The 23,180-nt window shown below is 42.9% G+C and overlaps 1 protein-coding gene across 5 annotated transcripts in view; it reads left to right on the top strand.

Moving 5' to 3' along the window:
- The window catches only part of ABCG2 (ATP binding cassette subfamily G member 2 (JR blood group)), a 143,511-nt gene that overhangs the window by 76,185 nt on the left and 44,146 nt on the right, over nt 1–23,180 (top strand). For 2 of the 5 annotated variants that reach the window (XM_055111612.2, XM_055111614.2), the window contains one exon: nt 19,241–19,462. In XM_055111612.2, coding sequence (XP_054967587.2) covers nt 19,241–19,462 — 222 coding nt within the window. The other 3 variants (XM_003811274.6, XM_055111613.2, XM_003811273.6) reach the window with 3 other exon arrangements.

Below are 23,180 nucleotides of genomic sequence, written 5' to 3'. Positions count from 1 at the left end.
AGGAAGGGCGGTGGTACCAGTCCTGCTGGCGGCTCAGCGCGGCAGGACACGTGTGCGCTTTACCCCGGGTCGCAGGGCGCTTATCGCGGCCCGGCAGTCGGGGCCACGCCTCACCCCCGCCCGCGAACCCCGACCTGGGGAAACCCGGGGCGCTGGGGAGGGGCCACTGCGTTCAGCTCTGGCCGTCCACATCCCGAAGCGCGGCTTAGGAAGTTCGTGTCAGCGCTGCCTGAGCTCGTCCCCTGGATGTCCGGGTCTCCCCAGGCGGCCACCCGCCGGCTCCCATCGTGACCTCCAGCCGCAGCGCCTCCCACGCCGGCCGCCGCGCGAGGGGAGCGCTCGGGCGCGCCGGGTGTGGTTGGGGGAAGGGGTTGTGCCGCGCGCGGGCTGCGTGCTGTGCCCACACAAAAGGTTCCGGGCGCGCAGGAGGGAAGAGGCAGTGCCCGCCACTCCCACTGAGATTGAGAGACGCGGCAAGGAGGCAGCCTGTGGAGGAGCTGGGTAGGATTTAGGAACGCACCGTGCACATGCTTGGTGGTCTTGTTAAGTGGAAACTGCTGCTTTAGGGTTTGTTTGGAAGGTCCGGGTGACTCATCCCAACATTTACATCCTTAATTGTTAAAGCGCTGCCTCCGAGCGCGCGCATCCTGAGATCCTGAGCCTTTGGTTAAGACCGAGCTCTATTAAGCTGAGTGAGTAAATTGTAAAAGCCAGTTTCGCTGACAGTGTGTGTCTGGAAAGGTTGGTGGGCGTTGTGTATATATTTGTTAGAAAATCGATAACCGTTCAAACGAGATGACTGAGTTTTTTAGCCTCTCGCAGTTTCATTTGAAAGTGGGTATGCAGTTTAAAACTGACAGTTCAAAGTGGTTTTTCAGAAAATGATGCCCTGGTGCAAACTGATTCTGGGTCCCATACTGTGTTAAGTGTGGGTTGGTAAAAACTCTTGGCCTTTCTCCAAATGTATGAAATTAAAGTTGATATTGGAAGGATAAAAACCCACTGAGCACGGAAGTTACTATAGGTGGAGGAAACATTTGTTGATGTTAATATTTTAAAGGGGTTGACCAATATATTGTCATTTACCTATCCCCTTTATGTTCTGGGAATAGGTAAATGACAAATTATTGGTCAATCCCTTTAAAGCTTTGGATGGTTTGCTAAAGAATTATTGAACTCCCTTTTGTAATTTTCTGTGGATAGTTGAGTGCTCTTACTCCCCTCTCAGTCCTAGAGATATCCCCTAAAGCTTGGTTTTTAGGAGGATCTTACAGCTCTCTTATCATTTGAATGTCAGCTAGTCATAAATAAATACGCCAGAGTAGTAAGGAAGAGATGTTTTTTATTGATACTCTTTACAAAACAGTGCTTTCAGAGTACAGCTTTGACTGGATTGTATAGATCTTGATGAGATCTTGATGAGAAAGGTTTCAACGACAAAGATGGCATGTTAAGTCTAACATTACCCTTCCATTATAAACATTGAAAGATGTTGGTTATTTTATTATTTATTTTATAATAACTTTTAATTGTGAAATAATTTGAGACTTACTGAAAATTTGCAAAAAATAGTACAGAGAGTTCCCATAATATCATGCATAACAAGGGCCAAAACTAATAACATGGGAATGCTACTATAATACAATGAACTAAACTACAGACTTTATTTGAATTTCACTTGTCTTTCCACTGTCCTTTTTCTGCGCAGGATCCAATCGATTATCTCACTTTGCATTTAACTGCTAAATATCCTTAATTTTCTCTGATCTGTGACAGTTCCTCAGCCTTTCATTGTTTTTTCATGGACCTTGACACTAGTGAAGAAGACCCGGTCAGTTAATTTGTAGAATGCCCCTCAACTTGTGTTTGCTTGATGTTTAGTGTCATGATTAGATGAATGTTCTGCATTTTGGGGAAAAATGTCACAGAAGTAAAGTTTCCATCTCAGTATGTCATATTGGGTACATGATGTCAATACTTTTTCTTTTTTTTTTTGAGACTGAGTCTTGCTTTATTGCCCAGACTGGAGTGCAGTGGCACGATCTCAGCTCATTGCAACCTTTGCCTCCCAGATTCTAGCGATTCTCCTGCCTCAGCCTCCTGAGTAGCTGGGATTATAGGCGCCTGCCACCATGCCCAGATAATTTTTTGTATTTTTTTTTTTTGAGATGGAGTCTCACGTTGTCATCCAGGCTAAAGTGCAGTGACATGATCTTGGCTCACTGCAGCCTCTGCCTCCCTGGCTCCAGCAATTCTCCTGCCTCAGCCTCCTGGGTAGCTGGGATTACAGGCATGAGCCACCATGCCCGGCTAATTTTTGTATTTTTAGTAGAGAAGGGTTTCACCATGTTGGCCAGGCTGGTCTCGAACTCCTGACCTCTAGTGATCCTCCTGCCTTGGCCTCCCAAAGTGCTGGGATTACAGGCGTGAGCCACTGTGCCCTAGCCGATACTTCTTATTACCTATGATGTTAATCTGTTTGCCAGATTCCCTTTGTATTTGAGATCTTGGGAGAGAAACCTGCACTGCCATTTTTCCTTAAACTTTTATTCATTAATTTAAGCATCCATTTGTGAAACATGTTGTTGAGTGGGTTTTTTTTTTCTAATGGTTAAACAAAACCCCTATTTTCTTCCTTCTACATTTTTTAATTAAAATTCCCTTCTGTAGGGAAGAGTTGACCCTTCTCTCCTGTTCATTGATTCAGTTATTTGTATCAGTATGGGCTCATGGATATTTGTTTTGTTATATGGGTTATAATCCAATATTATCAGTATTTAATTTGCTGCTCAAATTGTTCTGGCTTTCACCACTGGGACCTTTTTCAGGTTGGCACCTGTGCCACTTTGACATACACTTGCTTTTTCTTTTTCCTTCTTTTTTTTTTTTTTTTTTTTTGAGACGGAGTCTTTGTCACCCAGGCTGGAGTGCAGTGGCACGATCTCGGCTCACTGCACCCTCCGCCTCCCAGGCTCAAGCGATTCTTGTGCCTCAGCCTACCAAGTAGCTGGGATTACAGGTATGTAGCACCACACTTGGCTACTTTTTGTATTTTTTAGTAGAGACGGGGTTTTCCATGTTGGCCAGGCTGGTCTCAAACTCCTGGCCTCAAGTGATCTGCCCGCCTCGGCCTCCCAAAGTGCTGGGATTACAGGTGTGAGCCATCATGCCCGGACTCTTTTTCTTTTTTAATGCATTTCTTGATTTCTGGCATCAGAGAATGCTCAGGCTTATTTTGTATTTTCCATGTCCCAACCTTGGAATGATCCATTTCTCCAAGGCACTGTGATTATTTTGCTTTAGAATGGTATTAGAAGCTAATATCTGGACACTGGATGTTCTATTAGAGTTACTTCTTTTTTTTTTTTTTTTTTTTTTTTTTTTGAGATGGAGTCTTGCTCCAGGCCAGAGTGCAATGGTGGGATCTCGGCTGACTGCAACCTCCTCCGCTTCCTGGGTTCAAGCAATTCTCCTGCCTCAGCCTCCTGAGTAGCAGGGATTACAGGCATGTGCCACCACGCCCAGCTAATTTTTAATGTTTTTAGTAAAGACAGGGTTTTGCCATGTTGGCCAGGCTGGTCTCGAACTCCTGACTTTGGGTGATCCACCCGCCTCGGCCTCCCCGAGTGCTGGGAATACAGGCGTGAGCCACCGTGCCCGGCCTAGAGTTACTTTTGAACTTTTTATGTATAATAAAAAGTTTGTGACTTAGCAAATGCTAAGTCTGAAAAGATTGGTGTCAGGCCTCTGAGCCCAAGCTAAGCCATCATATCCTCTGTGACCTACACTTACACATCCACATGGCCGGTTCCTGCCTTAACTGATGACATTACCTTGTGAAATTCCTCCTTCTGGCTCATCCTGGCTCTGTACTGCCTCAAGGCTTCACAGACAGCCCCCATTACTTCAGTCAAACCCAAATTTCTTCCTCATCTGTTACCTATCTTGTCATAATTCTTCATAAAAACACACATGCTCTCCCTGCCAATCGTGTCTGACTGATCTCTCAAACCCCAACACCTTCTACAAAACAACTCCTTTCCTTCCTAGGCATGGTTGGATACTTTCGACTTTGGATACCTGGTTTCGCCATCCTAACAAAGCCATTATATAAACTCACAAAAGGAAATCTAGCCGACCCCATAGATCCTAAATCCTTTCCCCACTCCTCTTTCCATTCCTTGAAGACAGCTTTAGAGACTGCCCCCAACCCTAGCTCTCCCTGACTCATCCCAACCCTTTTCATTACACACAGCCGAAGTGCAGGGCTGTGCAGTCAGAATTCTTACACAAGGACCAGGATCGCGTCCTGTAGCCTTTTTGTCCAAACAACTTGACCTTACTGTTTTAGCCTAGCCATCATGTCTCCGTGCAGTGGCTGCCGCCGCCCTAATAGTTTTAGAGGCCCTCAAAATCACAAACTATGCTCAACTCACTCTCTACAGCTCTCATAACTTCCAAAATCTATTTTCTTCCTCACACCTGACACATATACTTTCTGCTCCCCGGCTCCTCCAGCTATACTCACTCTTTGTTGCGTCTCCCACAGTTACCATTGTTCCTGGCCCAGACTTCAATCCGGCCTCCCACATTATTCCTGATACCACTCCTGACCCCCATGACTATCTCTCTGATCCACCGGGCATTCACCCCATTTCCGCATATTTCCTTCTTTCCTGTTCCTCACCCTGAACACACTTGGTTTACTGATGGCAGTTCCACCAGTCCTAATTGCCACTCACCAGCAAAGGCAGGCTATGCTATAGTATCTTCCACATCTATCATTGAGGCTACCACTCTGCCCCCCTCCACTACCGCTCAGCAAGCCGAACTCATTGCCTGAAGTCAAGCCCTCGCTCTTGCAAAGGGACTACACATCAATATTTATACTAACTCTAAATATGCCTTCCATATCCTGCACCACTATGCAAGAGGTTTCCTCACTACACAAGGGTCCTCTATCATTAATGCTTCTTTAATAAAAACGCTTCTCAAAGCCGCTTTACTTCCAAAGGAAGCTGGAGTCATTCACTGCAAGGGCCATCAAAAAGGTATCATATCCCTTCGCTCAGGACAATGCTTATGCTGATACGTTAGCTAAAAAAGCAACTAGTGTTCCAACTTCTGTCCCTCAGGGTCAGTTTTTCTTCTTCGCATTGGTCACTCCCACCTACTCCCCCACTGAAACTTCCACCTGTCAGTCTCTTCCCACACAAGGCAAATGGTTCTTAGACCAAGGAAAATATCTCCTGCCAGCCTCACAGGCCCATTCTATTCTGTCGTCATTTCATAACCTCTTCCATGTAGGTTACAAGCCGCTAGCCTGCCTCTTAGAACCTCTCATTTCCTTTCCATCGTGGAAATCTGTCCTCAAGGAAATCACTTCTCAGTGTTCCATCTGCTATTCTACTACTCCTCAGGAATTTCTCATGCCCCCTCCCTTCCCTACACATCAAGCTCGGGATTTTGCTCCTGCCCAGGACTGGCAAATTAGCTTTACTCACATGCCCTGTGTCAGGAAACTAAAATACTTCTTGGTCTGGGTAGACACTTTCACTGGATAGGTAGAGGCCTTTCCCACAGGGTCTGAGAAGGCCACGACGGTCATATCTTCCCTTCTGTCAGACAGAATTCCTCGGTTTGGCCTTCCCACCTCTATACGGTTCAATAGAGGACCGGCCTTTATTAGTCAAATCACCCAAGCAGTTTTTCAGGCTCTTGGTATTCAGTGAAACCTTTATATCCCTTACCATCCTCAATCTTCAGGAAAGGTAGAACGGACTAATGGTCTTTTAAAAACACACCTCACCAAGCTCAGCCACCAACTTAAAAAGGACTGGACAATACTTTTACCTCTTGCCCTTCTCAGAATTCGGGCCTGTCTTCGGAATGCGACAGGATACAGCCCATTTGAGCTCCTGTATAGATGCTCCTTTTTATTAGGCCCCAGTCTCATTCCAGACACCAGACCAACTTGGACTGCACCCCCAAAAACTTGTCATCCCTACTATCTTCTGTCTAGTCATACTCCTATTCACCATTCTCAACTACTCATAAATGCCCTGCTCTTGTTTACACTGCCGGTTTACACTGTTTCTCCAAGCCACCACAGCTGATATCTCCTGGTGCTATCCCCAAACCGCCACTCTCAACTCTTAAAGTAAATAAATCATCTTTGCTGGCAGGGCTATGCTGAACCTCCTTAGGCACTCTCTAATTGGATGTCCTGGGTCCTCCCAATTCTTAGTCCTTTAATACCTGTTTTTCTCCTTGTCTTATTCCGTTCTTTTCTCAATTCATACAAAATTGTATCCAGGCCATCACCAATAATTATATAGGACAATTGTTTCTTCTAACAACCCCACAATATCACCCCTTACCACAAAATCTTCCTTCAGCTTAATCTCTCCCACTTTAGGTTCCCAGGCCGCCCCTAATCCCGCTTGAAGCAGCCCTGAGAAACATCGCCCATTGTCTCTCCATACCACCCCCAAAAATTTTCACCACCCCAACACTTTACCACTATTTTGTTTTATTTTTCTTATTAATATAAGAAGACAGGAATGTCAGGCCTCTGAGCCCAAGCTAAGCCATCATATCCCCTGTGACCTGCACATATACATCCAGATGGTTGGTTCCTGCCTTAACTGATGACATTCCACCACAAAAGAAGTGAAAATGGCCTGTTCCTGCCTTAACTGATGACATTACCTTGTGAAATTCCTTCTCCTGGCTCATTCTGGCTCAAAAGCTCCCCCGCTGAGCACCTTGTGACGCCCCACCCCTGCCCACCAGAGAACAAACCCCCTTTTCCCTTTACCTACCCAAATCTTATGAAACGGCCCCATCCCTATCTCCCTTTGCTGACTTTCTTTTCGGACTCAGCCCGCCTGCACCCAGGTGATTAAAAAGCTTTATTGCTCACACGAAGCCTGTTTGGTGGTCTCTTCACACGGACGCGAGTGAAAATTCATATTGCCTTAAAGTTTAAACATTATAGAGGACCTGACTGTATTTGCCAACTTGGATTCAGTCTCTTATGGGAAAGAAGTAAAATTGGTAGTATTTAGGAATTTTTTAAAGCTCCCATTTTTTTCTCAAATGAAACCCTGCCAGTGCTTCCAAAACAAATAATGCATATGTGAGCTTCTATCTATTAGGCTCTGGTAAGAAACCAGGATCATTTTATTAGCTGAGTAGCTTAAACTACATCCTAATATTATAATTTTGGTATCTGTTGATTGAATTCACAGTGAGAAAAGGATTTGAGACCCATATTTATGTTAGTCATACTAGCAATGAAGAAATACTGTGTTTATGATGAGACATTATTTGGTCTGAGATGGTAACTGTACCCGTGGATTAGAGAGAGGATCCCTTGCAATAATTAATGAGCCCTTCTATGATTTTGGAGTACACACACATTACACGCTCCTTCTTTTATATGTTTGTATACTGGATCATGATGTTTTTTACTGTAGGTCTCAGAATTTTGAGAAGTAATGCCGCTGCTCACATTTAATTTTCTGTTAATAATTCTTTTTTTTTTTTTTGAGATGGAGTCTCACTCTGTCGCCCAGGCTGGAGTGCAGTGGCGCCATCTCGGCTCACTGCAAGCTCCACCTCCCGGGTTCACGCCATTCTCCTGCCTCAGCCTCCCCAGCAGCTGGGACTACAGGCACCCGCTGCCACGCCCGGCTACTTTTTTGTATTTTTAGTAGAGACGGGGTTTCACCGTGTTAGCCAGGATGGTCTCGATCTCCTGACCTCGTGATCCACCTGCCTCGGCCTCCCAAAGTGCTGGGATTACAGGCATGAGCCACTGCACCCGGCCTCTGTTCATAATTTTTATTGCAATTCCGATGATTGAATTATAAACTGGAAGGGAGCAGGGATATTGATCTTCATGTAGTTGACATGTACTAGACTCACGGAGAACAAGGACTGGGTTGTAGGCACAATGCTATGTGGTTTTGGGTAAATCTAACTCACACTCAACTTGATTTTGTTTCCCCCTGGGGGCTTAGGATCCCAAAATGTTCTAATGACCCACCTCACTGCTGCTAATCTTCCCACAGTGCCAATTTGGTGGAGTCAGCCTTGCGAAGGGAGAAGAGAAAGGGTGATGACTTTCCCAGAGCTTCTGCCACTGTCCTCCCTATGTCTTCTAGCCCCAGTCACTACTCCTTTTATTTAAATTCATAGGGGCTTCTCAGTCAGTCCCCTCTTAAATGTAAATGAGTTATTCACTTCCTGTGGCCCTGAAGCTAAACCACTGTCATTTATTTTTGGCCTTGTTTTCCCAGTTTGGGCAGTGTAAGAGGAGGTCAGGAAATGGAATTGTTTGGGGCAGGCGATTTTGCAGAACATGCACAGATAATAGGTTTCAGGGAGCTCTCATAGGCTATGGAGGGAGGGGTGCAGGACAGTGTCCTCATCTTGGCTCTTGATATTATTACGGTGGACTCTTGTGTGGTCTCCCTGCATTGTCCCTACCCATGACCAAAGTCAGAGTGATCCTTTAAACCAAGCTTGTCCAACGTGCATGTGGCCCAGGATGGCTTTGAATGAAGCCCAACACAAATTAGTAAACTTTCTTAAAACATTATGTGATTTTTTTTTTTAATTTAGCTCATGAGCTGTTGTTAATGTTAGTGTGTTTTATACGTGGCCCAAGACAATTCTTCTTCCAATGTGGCCCAGGGAAGCCAAAAGATTGGACACTCCTGCTTTAAATATAGATATCATTTCTTCACTCAGAACTTTCCTGTGCCTTCCAGTGTCATTCAGATCAAAGCCAAAGTCCTTCCTGTGGTCAGTGGTAGATACAACCCGAGTTCCTGCTCTCTTATCCTCCCTCACTCTGCTTCAGCCTCACTGGCCTCTTTGCTGTTCCTTCGACCAGCACTTGGACATATACTGCTCCTCCAGAAGGCCACCCTCAGAGCTCTGCTTCAGGGCCTCACTGGAAAGGCCTTCCGTGACCACCTCTGTTGCCCAGGTTGGAGTGCATTGGTGTGACCTTGGCTCACTGCAATCTCTGCCTCCCGGGTTCAAGCAATTCTTGTGCCTCAGTCTCCCAAGTAGCAGGAATTACAGGTACGCGCCACCACACCCGGATAATTTTTGTATGTTTAATAGAGATAAGGATTTCACCATATTGTCCAGGCTGGTCTCCAAATTCCGGGCCTCAAGCAATCCACCCACCTCGGCCTCCCAAAGTGCTGGGATTACAGGCGTGAGCCACCATTTCTGGCCCACCCTTCCTCTTTTGCTTTACTTTTTTTTCTCCATAGCACTGACTGATATTTTTCATATGTAACCTCACTGAGGGCCAGGATGTTTATCTGTTGTTTTGTTTTGTTCACTCCTGTAAGTCCAGTGCCTGCCAGATAATAGAAGTCTAGTAAATATTGAATTATTATTATTATTATTTTTTGAGACAGAGTTTCGCTCTTGTTGCCCAGAATGGAGTGCAGTGGTGCAAGCTCAGCTCACTGCAACCTCTACCTCCCAGGTTCAAGCAATTCTCCTGCCTCAGCCTCCCGAGTGGCTGGGGTTACAGGCATGCGCTACCATGCCCAAATAATTTTGTATTTTTAGTAGAGACAGGGTTTCTCCATGTTGGTCAGGCTGGTCTCGAACTCCCTACCTCAGGTGATCCTCCTGCCTCGGCCTCCCAAAGTGCTGGCATTACAGGCATGAACCACTGTGCCCGGCCAAATTAATTTTAAAGGTGAGAAACAGGCTTGGAGAGGCTAAGCAGTTTCTCCAGGGTTATGTGGCTAGGAAGTTTAAGGGGAGAAGGAGATGAAACCCCACACATTCTGTCATGGATTGGATAGCATTTTATGGGCAGCCTTAGGATTTGAACATCTCCGTTCCCTCTGGGAAACTGCTGGCCAAATTGAAGATTAGATTAAGAAAATTTGGGATGTGACACTCATGTAAATTGCACTTGGTCTAATTTCATTTATGATTTGACGATTTTCTAGATAAGTTTTGGCTTTCTAATCACAGATTAAAACCAATTTGGACAGAATTCTTTTATTTATTTATTTATTTTTATATTTTAGAGAAAGGATCTTGCTCTCACCCAGACGGGAGTATAGTGGCGTGATCTTGACTCACTGCAGCCTGGAACTCCCTGGGCTCAAGGGATCCCCCTGCCTCAGCCTCACAAGTAGCTAGGTCTACAGGCATGTGCCACCACACCCGGCTAATTTTTCAATTTTATTTTTTGTACAGACGAGCAGAATTCCTGCAGATTTTTGTGGGAATGTAAATGAAAAAACAGTAGCCTTGTAGGGTCTTATGTTCATTTGTTTCTATTCAAAGAGAGGATTTAGATTAAGCTGAAAAATTAAGGGGACAGAAAATTGATTAGTGGTTGTCAGGGGCTGTGGTAAGGAGAGGGGATTTCTTTGGGTTAACATGAATGATCTGTCTTGATTGTAGTGGTTACAGGACTGTGTACACTTTACAATGTCAGAAAACTGTGCTCTTAAAAAGGATGAATTTTACTGTTTACAATACTGTTTCCTGTTGACGGGTTTCCAATAAACATGATTAAAAAAACCAAAGATTAGGCAGAACGGTGTGTACAGTTGGCATAGGATCCCTTCCAAAACAGTTTTTCCTTAGCAATAAGTATTAATTTCTGTAAGTTATTAATCTCCTATAGATACCTTGCTGGCTTTACTGAAAATCTTGTAGGATCAGGATATGTAGGAGTGAGGAGAGGGTAGAGCTGGGACCTTGCAGTCAGGGACCCTCCAGAATTCCAGGGTCAAGTCTTAGCTCCTGATCAGGCACGCTGCACCCTTTAGATGGTCTTTGCTTACCTTTTTAGCCTCATTTTGTTACTGCCCCCCTCTGAAAACTAAACTCCAGCCTCATGAATGGTATACATGTCCCAGTATATCTCTTTCGATTAAGGATTTTGCATTCCTTTACTAGAACAGCTTTTTCTCTTCTCCTTTCTTCTTTTCCGTCTACAGTGGTCCCTTGGGGTACAGTGGTCCCTTTGGGTGCATATACCCAAATCCCTGCATACTCAAGTCCCACAAGCAGCCCTGTGGAACCAGTGTATAGTCAGAGTCAGCCCTCTGTATACATGGGTTTGGCATTCTTCCATCTGCGTATAAGTGGACCATATAGTTCAAACCTGTGCTGTTCAAGATTCAGCTGTACTTGGTCTGTCTTCTCTAGGAACTTGCTTCTAGACCCTCCCACCTCACAGGTCTTGTGCTCCCTCAGGGATGGAACTGTCTTAATCTCTCAGTTATCAAAGGAATGTGAGGTTGTAGAAATTCAGGTGGGGAAGGACATTCCTGGCTGGAAGTATGTCCTGCATTGAAACAGGATAATTGTAGTTTTTGTGAACTACAGCTGTGTTAATCATATTGAGTTCTTAGGTAGGTTTGCTTCGGATTTGTGCTTACCTTTCACAAATTTCATGCTCAGTCTATTCTGTATGTGTGTTTTTGCTCTCTAAATTTTATAGGCAGTTCAGTAATCTTACCAGAATCTAAATTCTGTAGAAGAGTTGTCAAAATCTACTCCTTAACATGGTTAGTGACTTCATCTTGGTAGTGCTTACATCTTTATTAAGCTACCTTGCAACAGAGTGTGACACATTGATTTAATCTTTCACTTAATAGGAATAATTGAGAACAGAGTCTGAAGAACTCTGCAGGAAACGAAAATAGTTCCCTGCTTTTATGATAGCCAGCCTCTGTAGAGAAATTCAGTTTTCGAATCCAAATATGACTTTTAGAAATTGCAGATTTGCAAGGAATTCTAAAGGAAATACTTTCATAAATATCATTTTTCTGTGTACTTAGTGTAGGATAGACACAAGGGCAAAGAGCATGAAGAAGAAGAAAGTTCATGCTCTGTGACCCAAGCTTGCAGAATGTTTTAATGCTGAATTGTTAAAGCTATTATCTAAATACTGGTATATATTGCTAGAGAGTTTAGGTACGTTTTTTTGAGACAGGGTCTTGTCATGTTGCCCAAGCTGATCTCCTGTGCTCAAGAGATCCTCCTACCTCAGCCTCACAGCTGGAATTTCAGGCACAATAGTGCCAGGCTCTTTGGGACTTTCATAGGGAAGCCTGCGAGGGTGCCTGGAAGAGTTCAATGGATTCTTTTAGTTTTCTTTTTTACTTTCTTTCCTTCCTTTTCTCTCTTCTCTTCTTTTTTCTTTTCTTTTCCTTTCCTTTCCCTTTCCCTTTCTTTCTTTCTTTCTTTTTCTTTCTTTCTTTTCTTCTTTTCTTTTCTTTCTCTTTCTTCTTTCTTTCTTTTTCCTTCCTTTCTTTCTCCTGTTCCCTCCCTCCCTCCCTCCTTCCTTCCTTCTTTCCTTCTTTCTCCTTTTTCTTTGCTTTTCTTTCTTTTTGACAGGGTTACTCTGTTGCCTAGGCTGGATTCCAGTGGCACAATCACGATTCACTGCAGCCTCCATCTCATGGACCCTCAAGGGATCCTCCCACCTCAGCCTCCCCAGTAGGTGGGATCACAGGTGTGGACCACCACGCCTGGCTAAATTTGCTATAAAAATTAACAGGTTTTAGCCAAGCACGGTGACTCATGCCTGTAATCCCAGCACTTTGGGAGGCTGAAGCAGGTGGATCACCTGAGGTTGGGAGTTCAAGACCAGCCTGGCCAACATGGTGAAACCCCATCTCTACTAAAAATACAAAAATCGCCAAGTGTGGTGGTGGGCGCCTGTAGTCCCAGCTACTTGGGAGGCTGATGCAGGAGAATTGCTTGAACCTGGGAGGCAGAGGTTGCAGTGAGCCAAGATCGCACCACTGCACTACGTCCTCGGCAACAGAGTGAGACTCTGTCTTGAAAAAAGAAAAAAAAAAGCCTCAGTCATATGGATTTGTCCTAGACTCTGATTTGTTTATGAAACTCCCACACTTACTTATGTAAGGAAACTTTTTTTTTTTGGTCATATTAACCTGTCTATTGCCAGTTTAATTTCTAGGAACCCAGCTAGGGAACCCACAGGGGAGATGGAAAAGGATTTTTTCTTCTCTAAAGTAACATTTAAGAAAACCTAACAGTGATACATTGTTGCAAACTGAAGACCCAAGGAGGGTGGGCAGGTTTGTCATCCATGAGTCTTGGTTGGTTCTGATTTAACAAAAGTTCATCCCTCTCAAAGCCTTAACCTTTGATGTCCCCACTGTCATTGCCTCTGTTATCCAAGCATGGCTCCCCTGGATTTTTGCAGTTACCTCCCCGCTAGTCCTTGCTTCCACACTTGCCTCTCCCTCTTCCTGTTGTTCTTCACACAGCAGAGTGTTCCTTTATTTATTTATTGAGACAGGGTCTTGCTCTGTTGCCCAAGCTGGAGTGCAGCAGCACGATCTTAGCACACTGCAATCTCTGCCTTCTGAATTCAAGCGATTCTCCTGCCTCAGTCTCCCAAGTAGCTGGGATCAAAAATGCACACCACCATGCCCGGCTAATTTTTGTATTTTTAGTAGAGACGGGGTTTCACCATGTTGGCCAGGGTGGTCTCGAACTCCTGACCTCAAGTAATCTGCTCACCTCAGCCTTCCAAAGTGCTGAGATTACAGGCAAGAGCCACCGCACCTGGCCTGGCCCAGAGTGTTCCTTTATAAACATCATTAGGGTTGTGAGCCTTTCCTGATTAAAAGGCCTCAGTGGCTTCTCACTAACCAACCATACAGCCCTTTTGTGATGGGGTCTCTTCCTGTCTGTCGGGAATTAGGTCGCGTTCTCCAGATCACTGTGCTGCCATGATGTGGGGTCCTAGAGCACCTAGCCAGTTTAACTCTGAAACCACCATACAAGCAGGCTTTGGGCCTGAATATAATCAACACTGGACCTCTCAGGACAAATCTGTCAAATCGGATATAACATGAAAGCCCATGGATCAACCTTTTAAAGGCAATAAAATACCATGATACCTTTTAAAGACAAGGGACAATTTATGTAAGTTAAACTTCAGATTTTGTGTTCCTTTTCCTTTCCACTGCTAAGTTTGTAGCAATCGCCTGACAGTGATTTGATTGCTCAGGATTGTTATCTTTTGAGATTAACCTCAGTAAACACTTTAAAGAGGTATGTAATTTATGCAGCATGCCCTATGGCTATGAGGTAGAGTGCAACTCCATATACTAGCGTCATCCTAGGAAAAAAAAAGGAAGAGTAGAGCCTGGAATTCTCAACTTGAGGCTATCTTGGCTTCTACCAACAAATGCAGTAGTTCCAGCTGGGCAGGTGGCAGGCTGAAGACTTTAGGCTCTACCTGTGCACTTTTTTTTTTTTCCTATTCTCAGTTTTCATTGTATGAAAATGTTGTTTTGAGTTGCGCAATTTGAGCTTTCCAATTGTAAAGAGTGTTCTATACAATTAAGAGTTTGATAAAGAGTAAAAAAATTGAGAAATATGGTATCTGTAATGCAGATTATCATTTTTATAAGAGTACCAGCATATATTGAAGACAAATGGTTAAACTTATCAAAAAAGTAAAAATGTGCTGGGCGCGGTGGCTCACACCTATAATCCCAGCACTTTGGGAGGCTGACGTGGGCGGATCACCTGAGGTCGGGAGTTTGAAACCAGCCTTGACCACCATGGTGAAACTCCGTCTCTACTAAAAATACAAAAATTAGTTGGGCATTGTGGCATCGGCCTGTAATCCCAGCTACTAGGGAGACTGAGGCAGGAGAATCACTTGAACCCGGGAGGCAGAGGTTGCAGTGAGCCGAGATCATGCCATTGCACTCCAGCCTGGGCAACAACAGTGAAACTCCATCTCAAAAAAAAAAAAAGTAAAAATGTGGACTTGCTAGTTAGGAAGCAATAAGAAAGGCGAGGTATGAATGATATAGGTAGACCAGCAGGAAAGAGACAGCAGAGCTAGGGAAAGAATCTCCATATGCAAATCCCTTCTGTCTTGTTTGAAAGGGCTTTTTGAGTTGGCTAAGATACATAATCAGGCCAAATAACATGAATCGGCTGGGATCAGGTAAGTGTAAAGCCATTTGGAGGCTTCCTTTTACTTAAGGCTTTGCAGGGGGTCTAGGACACAGAAAGAGAAAAAGAAATGGATTAGCCTTAGCAGGTAATCTGCAAATAAGGAAACAGCAACAGGTGGGATGTTGATTTTTGTTGTAGGGACATCTCGTTGTGTGATGGGTATTTTCCTTGATATAAAAAGATGATGCTAATCCAATGAGATCAGCACACATGTCCAGAAAGCTTCTGACCATGGGGAAAGACTGGTGTTTGCTTAAAGGTAGTTGTTACTTTTAGAGAGTTCCCTAAACCCAGAATACTATATTCATTAGAGATCGGGCACTTTGAGATGAGTCTGGTGCTGAGTTGGTATATTTTATTTATTTAATCCTTACTATATTTTTTTTCTTAGAGTAAGTGTATTGCTCCACATTGGTGTTAGAATTAAAGTTTGTTTTTTTTCCTTTCTTTTTGATGTAACGTGCTTCAGCTTGATGGTGTGCCTTGGTTATACCTGACTAATCACTTGGTTTGTGACTCATGAATGACTAAGGCCCTGTATCTCCCGAGAAAGATTGTTAGAATCCTAGCCAGGAATGAAACAGCTTCTGAGTAATGTGAATTACACATTTAATCCTATCACAGGAAAGGCAAACTCTTTCTCTGCAGGCACTTCTAAGATTGTGATTGTATTTATAAGTGTTACCCTCTGTCTTGTATGGGCATGGGTGATCACTCTTTCTTGGGTACTTTAGCTCTAGTTGTTGCCTTTTATTTGTGGAAACCTCACAAAAGTGTCTTTAAAATTTCCATCTTGAGTCAGTGAGCTATTTAAATTCAAGTAATAAGTTATTTGATACTCTTAAGAAGTCTTTTCCTCAGTGGCTGAATGAACATCAAATGGGGATGGCAGTAGGAGAAGTGATTGCTAGTGTTGGAATTGGTGTATTTTGGTTTCTGAATAAATGGGGAGATGGTTTAAAACCTTTTTGAAGTAAAGGTGTGAAGTTCATACATTACAGTTATCTCTAGAGATCCCTGGGGAATTGGTTCCAAGACTCCCCTCGGACACCCAAATCCACATATGCTCAAGTTCCTGATATAACATGGCATAGTATTTGCATATAACGTACATGCATTGTTCCATATACTTTAAATCATCTCTAGATTACTTGTAATACCTAATACAATGTAAATGTTATGGTAATAGTTGTGATACTATATTCTATAGGAAAAATGATGAAAAAATTCTGTATATGTTATGTACAGACACAGCCATCCATTCATATTTATTTTTAAATATTAATTTTTTTGAGATGGGATATTACTCTGTCACCCAGGCTAGAGTGCAGTGGCACGATCTCGGCTCACTGCAATCTCTGCCTCCTGGGCTCAAGTGATCCTTGTGCCTCAGCCTCCCGAGTAGCTGAAACCATGGGTGTGCACCAGCATACCTGGCTACTTTTTTGTATTTTTGATAGAGATGGGGTTTCACCATGTTGTGCAGGCTGGTATCGAACTCCTGCGTTCAAGTGATCTGCCTGCCTTGACCTCCCAAAGTGCTGGGATTACGGGTGTGAACCACCACGCCTGTCCTATTTTTTAATATTTTCGATTTGCAACTGGTTGAATCTTGAGATGCAGAATTCAAGGACAGGGCTGCTGACTGTACTTGTGCCTTCTCTTTCACTGCTTCAAGAGAACAGAATTTTGGCTAATTATTACCATTCATTGTGTTCACAGATTAAAACCCAGCCATGTACCTTGAATTTGCTGGGTGTCAGTCTTTAAATGGTTTCTACTTTTCCAGACTCCAAATGAATAGACTTGTAAATATGATTATGTTTCTGGATTACAGAAACAGTTATTAGGAGATAACTTTGGTTTTTGGCAGTTTTATTATGATATGCCTAGATTTGTCTTTTTTTGTATTCATCCTCTTTGGTGTTCCTAGAGTTTCTTCAATCTGTGGCTTGATACCTTTGTCAGTTTTGGAAAATACTGGCCAGTATTTCTTCAAATACTGATTCTGTCTAAGTACCCATTTTGCTGCATTTTCCCTTCTCTCTCAGGTCTCCTGTTATGCGTATGACAGACCTTTTTCATCTTATCCCATATGTTTGTTATGCTCTTTTATGTAGTTCTCATTCTTTTTAATTAGGAGATTTTTTCCCCTTTCATGATAATAATTTTCATCATTCGTAATTTTCATCCTGGACGTTTTCTGTATACTAGTCTTCCAGTTCACTAAATTCTCTTTCCTAATTTGTGTCTAAACTAGGAAAGCTGCTGTTAAACTCATCTATTGAATTCTTAATTTTTGTTTGTTTTTGTAGATCTTTGTTCCTTGGTGAGAGTCTGTCTTTTAATTTTCTTAAACACATCAATCTTTTGTTTTAATGTCAATGTCTGTTAACTCCAGTCTAGATTACTTGTGGGTCTGTTTCCATTTTCTTATTTCTGGAACATCAGGTTCTGGTTTTTGGGATGCCTGGCAATTTAAAAAATTTTTTTCATTATTTTTAAACTTATGATTCGTGAATCAGGCAGCCTTCAGAATCACAGCAGATTCCGAGAGATTCCCGATGCCTGGCAATTTTTTATTGAAAATTTGGATGATATCTTCATAGAGAGTGGATTTAACCTTCTTCTAGCAGTCTGAGCAGATCGCCATGATTGAGTAGAGACTGGTTTTTTAGTTTGTCCACATTCCCAGAGCATAATGCTTTTGGGATCTCTTTCCAGGGCTCCTCCTCTGTTAGGCACTCAACACCAACAAAATTTTGTCTCCCTAGTGCTGACAGACTGCTGAAATATCTGCTCAGAAATAGTAGAGGCTTCAGCAAGCCGACTCATTTCTTCTAGCAGCTTCTTCCTGCTTGGTTTGTCTGAGCTGTGCCCCAGGTGTGTACAATTTTTGTGTGCAAATACCCACCTTAAGAGGAAAGGGCGCGCGGAATGCAGAGTTTGTTTGAGTGCTTCAGTCCCTCCATTCCGTGATTTTGGTTCCTCATGTCCTGGCCGCTTTGGTTGCTTTTATCAGACAGAACTCTTCAACAGTTTCTTCTTACTTTTTTTGGTCTACTTTTGTCGTTGTGCTTAGGAGGACTGGGAACAGCTACTCCATCATAGGCAGAGAGAAAGTTCGTCATGGATTACTTTGACTTTTAAAAATTAAAACTACATTTATTGAAGTTAACATTTCAAACCTGTTTCACAAGTTGTTAAGCTCATCTTAAGGTCTTACTCAAATCTTTTTTGAGGCCTTTTGTAATTTGTTTAATGAAATATTTCACATTTTATTGATATATTTAATATTCTTTTTTGTTGTAAATTTTTGCTCAACTTTTGGTTTGATTTACTTAATGATTTTCGTACCTAACTTTAAATCTCCCTAGAATTTAAATATATTTGTTAATTAAGGAAATTATTATGTAATTGCAAACAATTTTGGAGTTTACCTTCTTTGCTGATTCAAGGTGCATAACAACTTCCGACATAAAGTCTGGAGCTATAAATTCAGAGAAATGTCTCCTGTTCCTGACTGCTTGGCTAAGCCCCTTTTGATAATAATGATGCTATAAACTCCGCAATTAAAAAAAAATAGAGTTTCTTTTTTTTCCCTTTGTTTTTGAGATGGAGTCTCGCTCTGTCGCTCAGGCTGGAGTACAGTGGCACGATCTCTGCTCACCGCAACCTCTGCCTCCCTGGTTCAAGCCATTCTCCTGCCTCAGCCTCCCGAGTAGCTGGGATTACAGGCACATGCCACCACACCTGGCTAACTTTTGTATTATTAGTAGAGACAGGGTTTCACCATGTTGGCCAGGCTGGTCTTGAAAAAAAATACAGAGATTCTGATGATGAGCATGTAGTCTGTCCCTGCACTTGACTTATATCATAATATGCTTTTCAAGCCAGACAAGTCTAACCCTCATCCATCCTTTTCCTGCTTTATCAGTTTTTTGTAATTTTCATACTCTTCCTATTTACTTATTAGGACCCATTTACTTATTAGGGATGTATTTGACATCTAATTGGAGTTTATGCATTCCAAGTTGTGCCTGTCTTCCCATTTAGGTTTTTAGGATGTTCTTATCACAATGGTATGGGCCGCTCATTGGAAATGAAGCTACTTATTGCCGTACATTTAAAAATGGACTTGTTTTAAATGTATTGTCACCTAGTGTTTGCAATCTCATTTATCTGGACTATCAACTTACTATTGCTTTTCTGTCTACAGAAAGATAAAAACTCTCCAGATGTCTTCCAGTAATGTCGAAGTTTTTATCCCAATGTCACAAGGAAACAGCAATGGCTTCCCCGCGACAACTTCCAATGACCTGAAGGCATTTACTGAAGGAGCTGTGTTAAGTTTTCATAACATCTGCTATCGAGTAAAACTGAAGAGTGGCTTTCTACCTTGTCGAAAACCAGTTGAGAAAGAAATATTATCAAATATCAAGTATGTACATGAACTTGTAAAAAGACAGCTTTTTAATTTACCTACAGTGAACCTCACAGGTTTTGCCTATTTCCAAGAAACTGGCTATGAACATTTTTGTACAAGTCTTTGCACAGATATACAGACACATGCTTTCATTTGTTTTAGCTAAACTAGGAGTGAAATAATTGGGCCACATTTTAGGTATATGTTTAACTCTCAAAGTAACTGCCAGACTTTTTAAAAAAATGCACCACATGTGGCTGGGTATGGTGGCTCATCCCTGTAATCCCAGCACTTTGGGAGGCCGAGGCAGGCGGATCATGAAGTCAAGAGATCGAGAACATCCTGGCCGACATAGTGAAACCCTGTCTCTACTGAAAATACAAAAAATTAGCTGGGTGTGGTGGTGTGTGCCTGTGATCCCAGCTACTTGGGAGGCTGAGGCAGGAGTATGGCTTGAATCTGGGAGATCAAGTCTGCAGTGGGCGATGATTGTCCCACTGTACAAATAGTGGCAAAGTGAGAGCCTGTCTTAAAAGAAAAAGAAAAAGCATACTTTGTGAGGGTACATTTATTTTGCTTATCTTATCTTTTAAAGCTAGTAGATTAGTAACTTGATGCACTATAAGTCTCATCTGCTCAAGGCTTCACACTTTTTTTTTTTTTTGAGAGGGAGTCTCGCTCTATCACCCAGGCTGGAGTGCAGCAGCACAATCTCGGCTCACTGCAACGTCCACCTCCCGGGTTCAAGTGATTCTCCTGCCTCAGCCTCCCGAGTAGCTGGGATTACAGGTGTGTGCCACCATGCCTGGCTAATTTTTGTATTTTTAGTCAAGATGGGGTTTCACCATGTTGGCCAGGCTGGTCTTGAACTCCTGACCTCATGATCCACCCGCCTCAGCCTCCCAAAGCACTGGGGTGTGAGCTGCTGTGCCAGGCCACGCATTTTTTTTTTATGGTCAAATGGCATGCATTTCAGCAATAGATGAGTTCATCTTTACTGCGTGACTAGAACTGTGTTCCTTACTAGGCTCATAAAAATGCAGTCAGATCTTGCAGTTCTTTCACATTTTAGTGGAAAGGTCATCAAGGGTTGGTGTTTTTGCTGCTGGCATTTCCTGTTTAAGTATCCATGAGAAAGGCCTTTTTGGCTGTAGTATTTCCAGTCTTTCTCCTATCTGCTGGCTCCAACTCTAAATACAGTTTCTGGAGGTAGAGGAAGGGCTGCTGTCATTTATCTTACTTTTGATTTGTGTTTGATAGCAGCATCACCATTCAGATAGTCATCTACATTCCAAAAAAGCTGATGAGAATTTTGATTTTGGTTTTTCCTCTGGACATTTTGTAATTTCACTTCTAGAACTAAGTCACTATAACCTGATTTCCTCTGCAGGGGGAAGAAGATAAAAACAGTCTGACCATGAGAATTTAAAAAGTTGTGATTCTTCTGACTTAGGACAAATCTTTCTCTTATGCTTGTTTGTCTCCATACCCAGCATTTGAGCTTTCCCTCACCAACGCTGAAGATCTTATGGAAAAAAAAATTCATTCCCATAGATATGTGGATGTCCTGTTATTTTAAGAGAAATTCATTATACTCTTGGAAAATTTTTAATTAATAACTTATTTTGAAATGATTTCAAATTTATTTATTTATTTTTTAGAGATGGAGTCTTGCTGCGTCACCTAAGCTGGAGTGTGGTGCTGCAATCGTAGCTCACTATAAGCTCCAACTCCTGGGCTCAAGTGATTCTCCCGCCTCAGCCTCTGGAGTAGCTAGATGCCACAATGCCTGGCTAATTAAACATTTTTTGTGTGTGGAGATGGGGTCTTCCTGCGTTGCCCAGGCTGGTCTTGAACTCCTGGGCTTAAGTGATCCTCCCACCTTGGCCTTCCAAAGCACTGGGGTTATAAGCATGAGCCACTGCACCTGGCCTGATGTTAAATTTGAACGTTTCAGGAACATAACCCTTTTCGTTCAGGTTCTCAGCCAACATTTCACTGCATTTGTTCTCATCACTTTGTCTCTTCATGTTGCCATGGTCATTACTGTTTTTTCTGAACCGTGTGAGTGCAGGCTGTCCACATGGTGCTTCCTTCTCCTTAACTCCTTTGTGTGTGTTCTTGAAAAGACGACCCTCTCCTATATAACCACTCAGACATTGTCCAGGAGGAGCCAAGGGGAAATGTAGCCTTGTAATGAAGGTCGTGGTAGGTCCTCAGGGCCTTGGGTCAACCATGCCCCTCACATATTTGACTGCCACCATATCCTGTCTCTTCAGTCTCATTCAATGTGGTATTTTCTTATCTCATCCCACCCCTGGTGATGTTAAAATTGGTCACTTGGTCATGTTGACGTCTGCCAAACTTGGCTATAATGTCACCCTTTCCCCTTGGTAATTGATTAGTGTTATGAGGAGAGATAAACTGACGTTATTCCGGAACTCCATTCTACATTACACTTCACCAACTTCAGTCCCCACTGGATGACTCCTGCCTGAGTCAGCCACCACTATCATAGTCGCCAAACAGTGATTTTCTATTATCATTATCTCTTAGTTTGTTTTACTAAAAGGAAAAACCTTCATCTATCACCAGTATAGAGTCAGGGATTTGTATTTTATTCAATTAATGCATTATTATGTTTTACCTTCATACTCTTATTGTTCCTGATTTGGTGGGAGATCTTTCAAGGTGGGTTCTTCCCTCTCTCCGTCTCTCATTCTTTGGATATATCTCCTCATTCTTATTTTATTTTATTTTATTTTATTTTATTTTATTTTATTTTATTTTATTTTTTTTTTTTTGAGACGGAGGTTTGCTCTTGTTGCCCAGGCTGGAGTGCAGTGGCATGATCTTGGCTCACTGCAACTTCTGGCTCCTGGGTTCAAGCGATTCTCCTGCCTCAGCCTCCTAGCTGGGATTACAGGTGCCCACCACCATGCCCAGCTAATTTTTTGTATCTTAGTAAAGACGGGGTTTCATCATATTGGCCAGGCTGGTCTCAAACCCCTGACCTCAGGTGATCCACCTGCCTTGGCCTCCCAAAATGTAGGGATTACAGTCATGAGCCACCGTGCCCAGCCTCTTTTTGTAATTAAACAAATTTTATTAGAGACAAGGTCTTACGTTGTTGCCCAGGCTGGAGTGCAGTGGCATGATCATAGCTCACTGCAGCCTCAATCTCTTGGGCTCAAGTGATCCTATCACCTCAGCCTCCTGAGTAGCTGGGACCACCGGCACATGCCACCACTTCCAGCTAACTTTTAAGTTTTTTGTAGAGATAGGGTTTCACTATGTTTCCCAGGCACATCTCAAACTCCTGGGCTCAAGTGTTCCTCCCACCTTGCCTCATTCTTTGAATATTTGCTTGGCACAGCGAGCAGTTCCAGACTCACTGTGTACTTACTCTGCCTCAGACCTAGAATCAGCTGTTGATTTTTATGGAGGAGATATTTACAAAACCAAAATCTGGGTGTTTAAAATGCTCATTGCTATTGGGATGTCATTGTTTCTAGGCTTTCTCAGTGGAGTGAGACCTAGAGAATATATGTATGCGTATACGTCTACACACATACGCATACACATACATGCATAACTTTTTAAAAAACTACCTCCCATGTGCAGGTGCATACAGATCTGGCCAAAGCGGGCAGGAGAAGAGCTGGGGGAGCAGTGGTGACCATTCCCGCAGCACCCTGGGAGTTTCTATCTTTATCTTTCTATAGCTGTCTTT

This window comes from Pan paniscus, chromosome 3 (assembly GCF_029289425.2).
Source record: "Pan paniscus chromosome 3, NHGRI_mPanPan1-v2.0_pri, whole genome shotgun sequence".
NCBI classification, from domain to species: domain Eukaryota; kingdom Metazoa; phylum Chordata; class Mammalia; order Primates; family Hominidae; genus Pan; species Pan paniscus.
Note: the sequence above shows the minus strand (reverse complement) of the source record. Positions and strands in the feature narration are given on the sequence as shown.